Source organism: Lycorma delicatula, chromosome 11 (assembly GCF_047948215.1).
Source record: "Lycorma delicatula isolate Av1 chromosome 11, ASM4794821v1, whole genome shotgun sequence".
Lineage (NCBI taxonomy): Eukaryota > Metazoa > Arthropoda > Insecta > Hemiptera > Fulgoridae > Lycorma > Lycorma delicatula.
The window spans coordinates 21,562,105-21,578,596 of NC_134465.1; the positions used below are offsets into that span (position 1 = coordinate 21,562,105).

The 16,492-nt window shown below is 30.9% G+C and overlaps 1 protein-coding gene across 1 annotated transcript in view; it reads left to right on the forward strand.

The window, feature by feature from the left end:
* Positions 1-16,492, forward strand: part of LOC142332478 (paired box protein Pax-6-like) — a 202,164-nt gene extending 185,672 nt beyond the window's left edge. The window contains exons 7-11 of the mRNA XM_075378928.1: positions 5,475-5,642; positions 6,824-6,906; positions 11,346-11,527; positions 14,012-14,304; positions 16,404-16,492. Coding sequence (XP_075235043.1) covers positions 5,475-5,642; positions 6,824-6,906; positions 11,346-11,527; positions 14,012-14,304; positions 16,404-16,492 — 815 coding nt within the window. The remainder of the gene's footprint in view (positions 1-5,474; positions 5,643-6,823; positions 6,907-11,345; positions 11,528-14,011; positions 14,305-16,403) is intronic.

Consider the following 16,492-nt stretch of genomic DNA (forward strand, 5'->3'; position numbering starts at 1 on the left):
TTTAACAAAACAATTTTTTTTTTTTTTTTGGAAACTAACTTTACTTCCTTCTTACATGATTTATTATTATTACTACATATTTTTATAAAATACAAAAGTTTATAAAAAATAACGATTTCTTTTTAATTGAGATTAATATTAAAATAAAACGAGTAAACCGCTAATTATTTTGCATTCATAAGATTATGCAAACGTGTACGGATACAAAAAATTATATCTTTAAACGTTAATAAAATTTTACATTATAAAATTTACGATAATTTGACTTACAGTTTTTCCAAATATCTACCGACACTATTTTAGGTAAACTTTATAAGAAAACTACCTTTTGTTACGGGTACTACGATTCGACTTCCGAAAAATTTCGATATATCTTCGCGTTTCACATCCTCCAGACTCCAAAACCATCAGCTGAAAGGTTTATATATATATTTCACCTTCTTGTGGATACGATAACTGCCGTAATTATGCGCCAATCACTTTAAAATTGATACGTAAAATATATCGACCCAAAGTTTAGGTCGAGTTCGTTAACGAGTAAAATCGGACTACGGGGATGGAAATGGGGGGCTTTTTCGAAAAGACAAAATATCGCTGTAACTTTCTTATCGAGTAAAAAATGGAATTCGTTTAAAGTTCCTACGATACTTCGGATAAGGGCCTAAAGCTTACTTAAGTAAAGTTTTTTTATATCACCAACCATTGCCCCAGGGGGTGAAAACAATGGGGTTCAGAAGACAAAAAAACCTCCCTTTGAAAAAAACTGTGCTTAATAAGCACAGTATCGAATCGGTTTAAAGTGGTCGTTAGTACGCTAAACATTACCTAAAACTTTTGTCTGAAACAACTTTTGATATAACTAACCCTTACGGCAAGGGATGAACAAAATATTGCTGGAATTGTAAGACGGGGCTTGTCGTATGCTAAACATGTGAAACTTTTTTCACATGCAACCGTTGTCGTATCGATTAAATTTGAAGTTTTTCTTAACTTTAAGGTGGAAATCTTTTTCATCCGCTACTTATTTTTTATTTTACGTTTTATCCGCACAACAGTTTTTTTTTGTCTTCAGTCATTTGACTGGTTTGATGCAGCTCTCCAAGATTCGCTATCTAGTGCCTGTCGTTTCATTTCGGTATATCCCCTACATCCTTCATCCCTAACAATTTTTTTTACATATTCCAAACGTTGCCTGCCTACACAATTTTTTTCCTTCTGCCTGTCCCTCCAGTATTAAAGCGACTATTCCAGGACGCCTTAATATGCGTCCTGAAAGTCTATGTTTTCTTTTAACTATATTTTTCCAAATGCTTCTTTCTCATCGATTTGCCGCAACACCTCTTAATTCGTCACTTTATCCATCCGTCTGATTTTTAACATTCTCTTACAGCACCGCATTTCAAAAGCTTCTAATCTTTTCTTCTCAGGTACTCCGATCGTCCAAGTTTCACTTCCATATGAAGCTACTACATTCGAAACCTATACTTTCAATAATGTTTTCCTCGCGTTTAAATTAATTTTTGATGTAACAAAATTATATTTCTGACCGAAAGCTCGTTTCGCCGGTTCTATACAGTATTTTATATCGCTCCTGCTTCGTCCAACTTTACTAATTCTACTTCCCAAATAACGAGATTCTTCTATTTCCGTAATCTTTTTTCTTTCTATTTTTATATTTAGTGGCTTATCTCCATTATTTCTACTACATTTCATGGCTTTCGTTTTGTTCTTGTTTATTTTCACGCGGTAGTTCTTGCGTAGGACTTCAGCCATGCTATTCGTTGTTTTTTTCTAATTTTTTTTACTTTCGGCTAGAGTTACTACATAACAGCAAATCGTAACATCTTTTATCTTTTCAATTTGTACTGTTACTCCGGATCTAAATTGTTCTTTAACATCATTAACCGCTTGTTCTATGTAAAGTTTTACCTATAATTATAGAATAAAAATGTAATAGAAAACATCTTATTTCGTCAAATATAATTTGTTGTTAAAAGTTTTAAGTTTTTCCATTATTTATTTAGCGGTAAATGAAATTTGTTAAAACCGAAGTACTAAAATACGTAAATATAACACAACTTTTTATCGCGTGAAACAAATTTAATTAACTTACACAATCGATGGACATTTTTAAAACGAATTCTTTTTCAAAGAAATGAAATATTATTACGCAAAAATCAAACATGAGATGTATAAGCTATTTTTGTGAGGGGGGAAAGTAGTACAACAGTATACAGGAATTTTGTGATGAAATCTTATAATGCTGGCCGACACCCTTTGTTTCTCCAATATTTTTTTTTTTTGGAAAAGATTACGAATTTTCGTTTGCGTGTTTGATTATAATTTTGTATTCGCAATTACACATTTTAAAAAAATTTACTAATACTAAAAAGAAGTATTAAATTAAGAAAAAATTCAGACCGATCCCTATTTTGTTTATTATACTCCCTTATTAAGCTACGAAAAATAAATCGATTTACAAAATCCGGGAAGGGTTTGTTTTACAAATATCTAAATAACTAAACTCTGCCCAAAAATATTTTATAACATTTTTTTAAGACTTACAAAATTCGCCGATAATTTGGTTATTAATTTCCCATCTATAAACCGGTACAGCTCTACAAGGTAAAGCATTGTAATCGATCCGATTTCAACTAATCTTTACGTTTTGACACCAAAGAACCCAAAAAAACCGGATGGAAATTTTCCGGAATTAATATTCGTATGTATCGACGTTGGCCTTTAAATCGCCCTATATCTCCAGAACTACTGGACCGATTTTGATCAAACATAGATTATTTCTATGTACGGGGCATTGATGCCGTTAAATTTTCAACTTAAAGGTCAACGGGATGAACCTGTAGAGTAAGATCACCCTCGGTCTTAAAATTTCGCCTAATTAAGATCCTAATTCCATTAGGCACATTTGTTAAATTTTTGCAAAATCGCATCCGCACTCCCAAAAGCTAAACTACTGATATGTTGTGACGTCACAGGTGAGCGATAGTATTAAATAAACGAATAATATTCAATGCGTGAAGAAATAACTCGGTCTGGCCGGGTCCTGAACTCGATCGCCCGGTCGACTCGGTACCTCATACGTTAAGCCGTGGTACTATACCGGTCTGCCGACTGTACAAGCGAAATTTGTTCTACATTAATTGTGAAATTACATTAACCCTTAACCTCCCGCTTTATTTCGCGCGCGAATCGAGATTTCGGTAAACGTTTGTTTATCTCGCTATTACTGAATTGTTTTTCGTCCAAAAAATCTGAAAAAAATTAGGATATGTTAACAATGCGTTACTAATTTATATTGTTCAACAAAAATTAATCTTCGTTAATATTTGATTATGTTGCGCGCGCACAAATATGATATAAAAAAATTACAATTTTTTTTGTTTTTGATTTTTTTTTAATGATCAGTGACCGATGCTTTTTTTATATTTAAATTAACTATAGACTTTTCTGGTTAATTTGACGTAAAGTTTATTCATATCCGATAAAAACTATTATATAAATTTAAAAAAAACACATTTCAGTAAATTGTAACTAAAAAAATGTAGATTTCGGTAAAGGTTTGTTTATCTCGCTATTACTGAATTGTTTTTCATCCAAAAAATCTGAAAAAATTAGGGTATGTTAACAATGAAATATAATTTATATTATTTAACAAATATTTGATTATGTTGCGCGCGCACAAATTTGGTATAAAAAAATAATTTAAAAAAATTGCTTCCTTTCATAAAAGACATGTTCACTCGTTATTCTGTTGAATTTATGTTTGCATAGCAATTATATAAAAGATAACAAACCGCTGATGTATATAAGAATCAAATAAACAAAAAAATACCAAAATACTACGACTTAAACAATGACGTCAGTTAAAATCAAGTACTGTGTGTTTATCCCTAGTGAAATATCTACACTATACACGGCTGTTAAGCTTATTCCATTTTCTCATAATTCAAAGCGTTTGATTAAATCCATATAAAAATCATTTTTCTATGTTAAATAATTCACGAGAAATTTGAATTTGAAAAATTGGTTACCAGCGGTTAATATAGTGACCAGCGGGAGACAAGGGGTTAACCCACCGGTTGGTCTAGTGGCGTCTGATTTGGAAGTCGAGAATTCCAGCGTTCAAATCCTAGTAAAGCCGGTTATTTTTACACGGATTTGAATACTAGATCGTGGATACCGGTGTTCTTTGGCGGTCGGGTTTCAATTAACCACACATCTCAGGAACGGTCGAACTGAGAACGTACAAGATACACTTCATTTACACTCATCCTCATTCATCCTCTGAAGTATTATCTGAACGGTAATTACCGGAGGTTAAACAGGAAAAAGAAAAGGGAGACAAGGGGTTAATTTAGTTAGTGCCGACCCTCGCCGTTAGTACCGCCACCCCCGCGTTAATTAAATACGGTATGCGCGCGCGCTTTAGTTAGAATCGCCGAATTAAATTTAAAAAAATATTTTATTTAAATAAAACGATAAATATCTTAAATTAAGTTGTGCGTGTTAAGCCGCGCATCTGAAACAACTGTGTCGTCAGATTTTTTTATTTTACTCTTTATAATAAAAATTAACGGAATTAACAAGCGATCATTTTCTTGGAAGTGCTTCGCGAACGAACCGTTTTTGTTAGATTCGGTTCTTCTTGGAACACCCAAAGCGGTTGATTGTTGCTTAATTTCCGGCTCGTACGAATATACCCGCGCTTCGTCTTCTATTACGACGTTGTATAAATTTGTTGCATTTCCTAGATCGGAGGTTTTGAGCGTTTCCTTACACCGATTGACGCAAGCCTGTTTTTGAGCTTCGGACAAATTATGCGGAATCCATCGGGTACAGATCTTTTTCGCAGCTAAACGTTCGTGCAAAATCGAATGTAATATAGTCTTGGATACGCCTAAGGATGTCTCTACCTCACGGTAAGCCGCATGCCGATTCTCTTCGATCATGTTGCGCACAGCATCGACAACAACCGATTTTTGTCGACCTTCATGAAACTCATCGCTGACGGGAGCGCGAACAGGACGAAATTCTGCAAACCGTTTGAAAATATTCTTTTCTGAACGTGATTTATTACTAAAAGTTGAACGAAGCGATTCGAGGAGCTGTTGTTGAGTCGAGTACTTACTAAATTTGTAAAAAATCATCAAAGACCTTCACGTGAAATTTCCATTTTTTCACAAAACTATATTTTTTAAACGACTACTCGGCCGATTTCTGAGCTGCCGCTGTTGCAACAATAAAAAAAGTTAAATATTTAAAAATCTTTTAAGACATCAAGATTTGTAAACGGTGCATGCCGGGAATAAATATCACGTTCTTTTATAATATACTATGTACTATTATATTTTAACAATATATAAACTTATATATATATAAATTAATATTATTAATTTTCTTTCGAAAAAATATATATATATATTAAGACTAAATAACTAATCGATTTGTTTCAGCGTGCGAAGTCGATGGAGGTATTCAATCGGATGAAACGTGCACATCAGGTGGAGATAACTCAAACCCGGGATCATGCGAAGAAGATCAAGCAAGACTCAGATTAAAAAGAAAACTTCAAAGAAATAGAACGTCATTTACAAACGAACAAATAGATAGCCTTGAGAAAGGTAAGAATGTAATAAATCACAAATCATTTTATTAATTTCTAATTACTAAAATATTAGTATAATTTACTGGAATTTTTTTTTAATTTACTTTCCTTACACCATCAAAAATACTTTTTTTAAATTGTATTACACTGATTATTATAATTTTTTTTTTTTTTAATGGAAAGGTTTTTAATTTTTAACTGCCAGAATTCAGTTTTTACTCCTTTTTTGTAAACAACACAAAGTACGGTTGAAATTATATAGGTTGGCCAATCGTGACAGTTATTAAACTGTCGACAAATTTCTATCACGTATATAAATAAAATTTAAAAAAAATTAATCAGGCCAAATAAAATGTTATTATACCACTCGTGTATTCGTGACGATGTTTCAGCATGAAATTTATACCGCTATATATGAAATTAAAAAATTTCATTTTTTACGTTTTCATCCAACGGGCGACCTAAATCATTCCTATAATATTCTTACTTAATCTGTTGTCATAAAAAATCACTTTTATATAGAGATATTTTTATTAAATGTGATAAGACGATAGAAGGCGATCACTCAATGCATTTATTACGTAACTATTGCCTGTATTAATTTATTCCATTAGTTATTGAACAAGAAACTCTGTACATCTTTTAAAACGATTTTTTTTTTTTTTAATGAAAATCTAAAGTAACAGTTTTTTTTTGTTTTATGAAAATAAAACAAGTAATAACGATTAAATTTAACTAACAGCTTGTGAATATTAAACTTAAAGAGAAGTTTAAAAATAAAAAAACATTATCAAAAATAAACAACTTAATTCTCCTGATGTATCCTAAAACGAATCCAAATTTTGAAATTCATTTAACATTAAGACTGTATAATCTTAAAAGAAAACAAGTTATCGTAAAAAATTTTATTTTTATTTTTTATTTTCATTCACAGGAGATAATAACACCAAGAGTAATTTTAATTATACAGGAATAAAGATTTACGATTTATTATCAATTCGCTGTATTTTTCTAGGAAACGACAAAATTTTAATTAATATCTTTTATGTGACGAATAAAAAACAGCACTTTATACGCAAACAAAATAGTAATTAATTAATAAACATGACACGCGTACGTTTAATCTAATACGAAATATAATATAAAATAATTCATATAAGAAAAATATCTAATATTGTATATTAAATGATGTTTTAGAATTCGAAAGGACCCATTATCCCGATGTATTTGCAAGAGAAAGACTTGCAGCCAAAATAGGATTACCAGAAGCTAGAATACAGGTAAGTTAACGCATTAAAATAACAATTTTAATTTTAATTATTATCATAAATTTAACGATAAATGCGCGAATACAAATTCATAGTTTTAAATAATCCCTGATGATGGAGAAATTACTATGAAAGCGCTTGGATAATACATTAAAAAAATTGTTGGAGAGTGGAAATATATTATTTATACAAATTATATAAATATCGATGATGCCAAATGTTAAGAAAATTAAATTTAGCATATCTTCATCATTTTTTCTATATCTTTAAAAATAGACTGTTTTTAACAAAATTATTTTTAACTGCTATAATTGGCTAAAAAGTAAAATTATATCTTGTTTAAATAAAAAGTATTGCCTTTTTAAAAATCAAAATTAATTTTTCATCATAACCACGCTCGAACGGTGAATAAGTGAACATTTGTAATAGTTTCGCTAATAACATACGCTTAATCCATGTTATTAATATCCTGGTGGCGAATTAATGAACTATTTAATATTTTTGATTTTTTTTTTTTTGATTACGGGAAAAAAATATAATCATATTCTCACCCCTTCATCCGTTGTATCCTGTTCAACAGAGTTATGTCTTACTCAAATTTTTTAAATTAATTCTGGCCGTAATTTAATGACTTAAGTAGAATAAAGAACATATTATCTATATCTAAACGTAAAATAAAATAAAACACGGAAGAGACCTCTAATTCAATATTGTAATAATAATAATAAATGCAATATAAGGAAAACAATAAAAAAATAAATTGAAAAACCCTGACATCTTCAAACCTATTAGCTAGAAAAATTCACATTTTTTTTGTTTCAATATAAGAATTTTAGGGTAATATATCGGTTCACTTTTAAACAAATAAAGGACTACATTTAAAATTAATCGTTTACATTGTAAACGGAATTAATTATCAAAGCGAATTTAAGATATTACTTATTTTCATGATGACCTAGGAGTTTTCCTAAAATAATGTTCACTTTTGACGTAAATAAAATACTAACAACTAAAAGAAGTTTATTATTTTCAAAAATGTTGTTCAATGTTTTATTGAGATTAATTTTCTATACATAGTGATAATAAGGACAAAAATTCTAACAAAGATGAGCAACCTGTAATTTTTTAAAATATTGTATACGCTTAATCTAAAATCAGGGCCAAAATCAGGGCCAAAACTTACTCAACTTTACTAAAACTGGATAAACTGTTTAGATTTTCTCAAAGAAATTATTTGTATAGATTATTAATGATAGAATCTATTTTCTTTAAATTCCAGCAACATATGCAGCAAAGTAAAATGAATAATAATCAATATTTAAATTAAAACAAAACAGTAATCAATGGTATCTATTTTTCTGCTACAATATTTTAACTCCACAATATTAATAATTTAATATTCTGGTAAATAAGAAGATATGATAAAAATTTAATAAAGTAGATTAGAAAGTTCAAAAAAATGATTAATATATCATCAATTTTAATTCATAAATATTTATTAATTTGATTAAAAATTCACCTGTTCAATTTTTAATAAATTATCTGCATCATCCACTTTCCTGGAAGAAACATTTATTTTATTAAACGGTTTGTAATTTTTTCCCATTTTTGGAATGTGTATATATCAGTTATGTGCTCTGCTTGTCTCAGTACTGCACGACTATTCTTTTATAGTCTTATCTATACCTTGTTCCTTAAAGGTATCTGTTTTGCACAACCTATCAATCAAAATCTAACCCTTAATTTTCTAATTACCTCATTTTTGAAGCAGTAAACTTGATATATAATACCAGATTTCTATAATGCATAGTAGGACTGGAATATTCACAAAGTTCAATAAAACTAAAAATTGATTTTCCTCGTAATTAATGCTGTAAACATTTCAGAATTTATTAAAAGTTTTCTTTCAACAACCATATTCTATAAACCAATTTCTTTATTCTTTATTCTAAAATATAATTTATTTATCAACATATATAATGGCTTATCAGCCAGTTAAATATGAGAAAAAAAGTTTAATTTTCACTGCCTAAAAATTTTATTCGAATAGATGTTGAACAAAGTTGGACTCAAATTTTAATTTTTTGTAAATTCCATTTACTACATCAGATTTTGAAATATAATCATCTGATTACACTGAATGATAAAACTTTTGTAAAAAAAAAGCATATTATTGATGTAATTATTATATTGTATGTTAAATGCTATAATCATAACAGTTGTAAGTAACCTGACATGAGTCTCATGAGAAAATAGTCATTCTCAAGCATGATATGCATTCAATACTAGAATTGCTATGGAAATGAAGAAGTAAAGGGATTTTCCATTACCTTCAATGCCAAACTAAATACATATACTGATGTATATAAGCCACCAAAATGTACGTGATATTCAACCCAAAACATAAGACACTCATGTTATTCATTAAACCGGCTGGTAGAATAGCTAACATCATTAACTAAAGAAAAAGCTATTTTAATCGGTGCCTCTTGTACATAGGTTAATTTTCAATACATCACAGCCATAAAAATGACTGAAACAATGTAAAGTAATAGCTTAATTTATCTCTTTCTTTTGTAAAATAATACTATCAACTAATAAAAATACTTCAACTAATTAAGACAAACAAAATTCTTAAGAACTGAAAATAAAACATAACAGCCAAATTTAAATACAGATGTAATGTGTCATTATTCTTCATTTGAGCACCTTCTCATTAGCGAAGGTTGGCTGTCCACGTAGCCAGCTCCTAACAGAGGCATCCCATGTGAACTCAAAGGGATATCCTTCAGGATCTCTAATGCAGTGGTTTCCTGTTACCTTCTGCATCCTAATGCCATTGACCAATTCTGGCACTTCCACCTTTTGAGGACATATTCTGTCCCGACGACAACAGAATGCCCTGACCTCTACCCGCTCATCCACCCTCAAAGAGGCTGTTGGCACTTGGTAGAGGGATCTTATCCCAGAAGATACTCGGGCCCTTTATTCATTTGCCACCTGCATATAACAACACCTATAAACAGCTGACAGCCAGAGAAGCCGAGACCATAAAGGTCTCAGCTTCTCTGGATCTCTAAACAGGCGTGTCGATTTACTATTTATTTGCAAGGACCCAAAAAAAGTATAGATACATATTTTTTGAAAAAGTATTCAATACTGTTAAAAGAAAACACATGTATGGCAGGAAATCTTAATTGAATGAACAAACTAGAGTCTACAAAATAGGATGAAAAGCTTAATTAATATCATCTATCATTAAAATTACTGATTTAAACTGATGAAAGAAGCAGAATTTTTACATTATCTGTTGATTATGGTAAACCAGTTATTATGGTAAACATATATGATGTTCAATTAAATAGCAAAAATAAATAATTAAAAATGATAAATAAATCCAGGTATTAAAACACCCAGATAAAGGTATTAGATCGTGAATACCGGTGCTCTTTGGTGGTTGGGTCTTAATTAACCACACATCTCAGGAATGGTCGACCTGACACTGCACAAGAATGCACTTCATTTGCATTCATACATATCATCCTCATTCATCCTCTGAAGTATACCTTACGGTGGTTCTAGAGCAAAAAAGACAAATGAAGAAAGAAATTAAAAATGTATGCCTCAATTTGACAAAAACATCTTGTAAAGGATATTTATACATAACTCCGGTAATGACCTATTTTCTCAATCCCATCTGCATATATGTATTAACATGAAGTACTCAGCATGGCCTTTATTATTTCACATCTTTACAACACTTTTCTTGATCAAACGGGCTTCCAGTAACACAAAATATAAGATGTAGCACAGCAACGCAATACTGTTTGAGTTAACCGGGTGGTTAGGGATAGCTTGGGTGTTCTCTTGTCACCAAGATAGGTGCTCTGTAGTTTTCTTTTTGTTCTGTTATTTCATGATGTTCATTTTATTTATTGGTAGGGTTATAGCTCAAAATTTAAATATTTTATTTCTACTGAGCTTTGTATGTTTGAGCAGTTTGTTTTTGGTTTTATTTTTTTGTGTTTATTGATAGTACATTCTTACACCGATGGAAGTGTCATTCGTGGTATTTGCATCGGTGGCATCCTGATGGAGGCCGCTGAGTTAACCGAGTGATGTTATTCAGTCTGTGGGTCCAGAAGATGACCTCCGGTAAAGCCCATCAGGACTACGTAGAGACAGGATGGTGTGGTGACTTTAATCATCACATGGCGGGATTTTCCCCTTTGGGATCAGGATGATCATTTACTAAAAATATTTATTGATTAATTTATACGACTATCAAACAGATGAGGTGAAGATTGGAAGGATGCAAAGGAGAAGATTTGGGATAGGATGTTTGAAAACATAAGAGACCTGCCTTCTGGTAAAATCCCAGGTGATAATGAATTAATCATATAAAAATTTACATGTTAATGTATAATAATATTTATTTCATTTTGTAATAGGTATGGTTTTCAAATAGAAGAGCGAAATGGAGAAGAGAAGAGAAATTACGAAATCAACGTCGTGGTGGTGAACAATCTGGTGGCAATCCACCGAATGATGCTCCACCATCACCAGCAAGAATACCGACATTTACACCTAATTCTATGTACCCGACTATTCCAACGATGACAGATTCGTACAGGTAATTAAACCTAATTCGTACTTTTTATTACTTCTGTTAACAACAGACTTTGCTTACTTTGTACTAAATTTAACGAACTGAGTGCTACAAATAAATCTAATTAATAAGGTTAAGATTCAAAAAAATTAAAAAATTTCAGAGCCATAATGTTACTGTATTAGCAATATCATGAGCACTGTTTGTAGGAGCAATGGTCATCACCAATTTGTAACTGTTGAAGAGATTCTTCCTCTACATCTTCGTGTTAGTTTGTTCATTTTTTATTGATTTTTTTTGTATTTTTGTTTTAAATACTGCTATTTGAAATTGTAATTTAAATATTTAATACTGTCTGTAGAAAGGCATGGTGTTGTACAATAGCAGTAGAGTTGTCTTACAAGATAAATCTTAGATTTAAAGAATTAATATATTCTGCATAGATAGGTAGAGACAGATTGGAAATGGTGGCTCTAATGTCAGAAGTAGGTCGCATCAAAAGTGAATACTAAATCTCATTTTCAATCTATTTGCTTCTAGCAGGTTAGTGATTGAAACTTCCCCTCCATTGTCACCCGTGTCAAGAAAATAGCACGGGATCATTTTGAAATGAAAAGTTTTATCTTCCACGTAATAGAGAAAAATCTTATACCAAATTTAATTAAAATCAGATAATGGATTTGGTCATAACTGTATCCCAGACAAACAGACAAACTTTCTTAGTGTCTTAAGAACAAGTTAAAACTGGAACTTACTTGCTCAATAATAATACAGGATATTAAAAAGTAGCGATAAAGATCATTAAGATTAATAACATAGAGAAAGATTTATGATCGCACTTTTATGAAATTTTTGGTGACCAGAAATTATCCTCTCTCTTTAAACAAAAGAATGAATAAAACTGTAATAGTACAATCTGCCTTTATCCATGGCTAACATGAGTAACATTGATCGAAAAACATACTACTTTCTGTAATCCTCTGCATGCACTCTTCATTAAAAATTATAGAAAACTAACGAAGAAAGAAAAATGAACCCTTAACCGAGATAGATACAAAAAAATGTTTAAAAACTATTCAATTGATAAATAGGATTAAAATAAACAAAGAAATATTGAAAATAAACAGATAATGAGCTATGCTTAATTATATATCCAGACAAATTTAGGCAGGAATTTGAGAGGTTCCTTCAGGAACTATTTATAACTAAAAAAAAATCTGATGCGGACAACACATGACTTCCTTCTATGCCTATTAAATTAAATAAACGCATTTTTTGCTGCACTTCATTTAAACTTATTCCATTTGAAAGTGAGATACGTTCCTCCAATTCTTTAATAAAGTGGACAGTTACACAATTGCATTGTAGTGGACACCACACTGCATGACTTTTTTTGTGATGTCTGTATCAGCATTTTATATTAAATTTGTTTCATATTGCTCAAATAGTTATGCGGTGTAAGTAAGAACGTGTGGGATCCATATCCATGTACACATCGGTTCGAATCCGACTTCATACACATATATTTTTTTAACTTTACTTTTTACCTCTGTAAAAATCTTTGAATTAAAATGAACGTACACAAATTTTTTTTTTTTTTCAATGAGAGGTTAATAATTATTAATAAATCAATATATTTCAATTTAAAAAAAAAGTTAAAAAAAAAAAAGGAAATTAAATTAGATTTGAACCGATGTGCCTTCCCCTTGAAAGATTGAAATATTTCATTACTTAAAATTTATTCGCCTATAACTCTTGAACCGATGAAAATAAGTACCACTTATGATATATCATTGAAAAGCTCTCAATGATGGCTTATTACTGCAATTAAGAAAAAGTCCAAAAACCAAATTTTTTTGATTTTGGGTTTTTTACACTTTTGGTCCAGTTGATTGCAATCAAAAGGGCATGTATGATGTTACAGCAGTCCTAAATCCAAAATTTCAACATTCTATGGCTAATCGTTTTTGAGATATGCGAGATATGTACGAACATACAGATGTCATGCTGAAACTAGCCAAAATGGATTGAGGGATGGTCAAAATGGATATTTCCACTGAAATCTGAAAACAGAAATTTTCGTGATTACAATACTTCCTTTACTTTTTACAAGGAAGTAAAAAGAAAAGAATGCATATTTCTTTATAGATCCTCAAAACCATTATAATTCCCTGTTTTTTACATTCCTGAGTCTTTCAGCACAAATGAATAAGTCTCAAACAGAGAAATTCTGATGGAAGTGCTAATATGTATATCACCTCTTTACTAATTTTTGTTACTTATTTACATAGCAACAATAGGCTTATCCCCCTTTACAGTTACTAGATGAATAATAAATTAATCTTGTAACGTGTGAAAAATGGCATGACTGACTGCAATTCGAACCCGGGACCTCCAGATGAAAGGCTGAGACACTACTACTCTGCCGTGCAGATCGGCAAATAATTTTACAATTTTCTTTAAAATTCTTGGGAAATTGATTCGGTTTATTTATTTTATTTGTTGCAGTTCAATGGGACCGATGACTGGTTTTGACAGTAAATGTTTTATGACAGCAAGTGGTACAGCAACACAACCGGTTCAAACTGGACCGGTGGGTGGAACAGCTGGGGGACAATTAATGAATCCAGGAACTGGTGGTCCGACATCATGTTTACAACAAAGAGAACCTGCTGGTTATCCTTGTATGGCAAGATATGATCCATTAACATTACCAACATATCCCGCACCACCTCATAGACATTCACCGAGTCAAACTTATCAAACGCATCAATACGCACCAACAACACCTAGTTCTACAGGTAAATATTACTGTACATTATAAGAAATATTTACAAATAAACCTTACATAGAATTTATTTTTACATAACTCATGTATCTACTTACCCATTGCTTTTAGAGGATACGTAGCTGAACAACCAAAGCCAGAAGTGGAATAAACTTTGCTCATTAACAGGCAATTTAAACAACTTCAACATTTTCTTCACTTCTATAAAATGTAACGTTTAATTTTTTTTTAAATCACTGAAATTTTAAAAAGAAACAACAAAATGAAATGTAACAGAAAAGTACTTCGTACAATTTAAATGACTAATGACAAGCAATATTTTAATTAAATTAGGCATATAGAATAACATTTAAAATTATGAATATCCTTTCATAAAAATATTAAGTGATTTTTCTTTTGGATATAACATAAATTTGGATATTAGTGCAGGTATGTTTTAACTACACTAATGAAAATTCAAGTTATAAATGCGATTTCAGAATTATATCAATGATCTAGTCACTTTCTTCACAATTACAATATAAATTTTACACTTTTAACCAACATAGGCCACACAACTTTCTTCATTTTAACCTTCAATCTTCTTTACAACGTGTACACACAATAACTTGAACTAAAATGGGTTTTATATTTTTAATTATTAGAAAAATATAATATTCTACATGAAAGCAAAGATAAAGAAATTTCTTCATCAGCCTTAAAGTAAAGACATAACGATCCGGTTGTGATCATGGCGTAGCTTGCGATGAAGGTGGTGTGTAGTTCATGGTGATGGTTGGCAAAATATAATGAGATGGTGATCTAAGCCACCTCAGTTTCCTTGATAATGTACCAAGAATGTTGTTGGTGTTTTAATTTTAAAAGATATAATATGATGCTGCACTTCCACTTAACAAAAAAATGGTAAAAAATTGGGTTAACATCATTTTCAAGAAAGTCAGAACCAACCGGACAAATTCCACTCATAAATGAGAATGATACTGAAAATTAATTCATATATTTTTTTTAATCCAACCAAAAATGAACGAGTGTGACACATACTGCTATCTGTACATCAATCTTGCTTTTTGGATAAAAAAATGTTCTGCTGCGGTGTAAACCACTACAGCAGAAATTTCCTTAAGGGAGTTTGGAGGAAGAAAAACCTTGTACTAACCAATCACACAGTTGGGTTCAGGTAGAGGCAATAAAAAATCAAACTAGTTCGATATTTGAAGTGATCGAGATAGGTTGTCAAAATAAACTACGAACTACATCTTCATAATGTGCTCACTATACATTTACTCGAAAGTTATAATGATGATGATTTACAAAGTAGTTATCATCACAACCACCATGCCATTCTTATGGAGCCAAATCATTCTTAAAATTAGGATATACTGAGCTTTATACCGCAACCATAACTAAGCAAGCTAAAGTTACATATATCATGAATCCACCAGGTTGTTCTAGTGATTGAACTCGTCATCGCAAATCAGCTGATTTCAAAGTCGACAGTTTTGAGGTTCAAATCCTAGTAAAGGCAGTTATTTTTATACAGATTTGAATACTACATCGTCGATACCGATGTTCTTTGGGGGTTGGGATTTCAATTAACCACACATCTCAGGAATGGTCAACCTGACCATCTCAGGAATGGTTGAGTGTACAAGACTACACTTCATTTGCATTCATCATCTGAAGTAATACCTTATGGTGGTTTTGGAGGCTAAACAGAAAAAGAAAAATAAGAAAGCTATGTATCATGGACTATTATCTTCCCATGACTCAATACAGTAATAAAAACTTTACAATTTTCATTAGTTTTTATGTAAAATACAGTCATTATTTCACTCCATACATATTAAATGAGAGCTTTATAAATAGTAAAAAAAATCCCAAACATCTGAACAGGTTAGCGACAACAATTTTTCTACAGTAACTTAATTTTATCAAGATCTATTGTGTAATGCTAAACGAATCGGTAAAACATTTTTGAATATACCATCTTACTATTTAGAAAGACTGTAATTTGCTTATTAAAAACTTGACTTAAATGCATATAATAACTTTCTTCAAACGCATTATAATCGTACAACATTAACAAAACAATCATTTATTTATTTTTTTTAGGTCTGATATCACCTGGTGTGTCTGTTCCAATAGCTGTGCCTGGACAAAGCCCTGACATGAGCAGTCAATATTGGCCTCGATTACAGTGA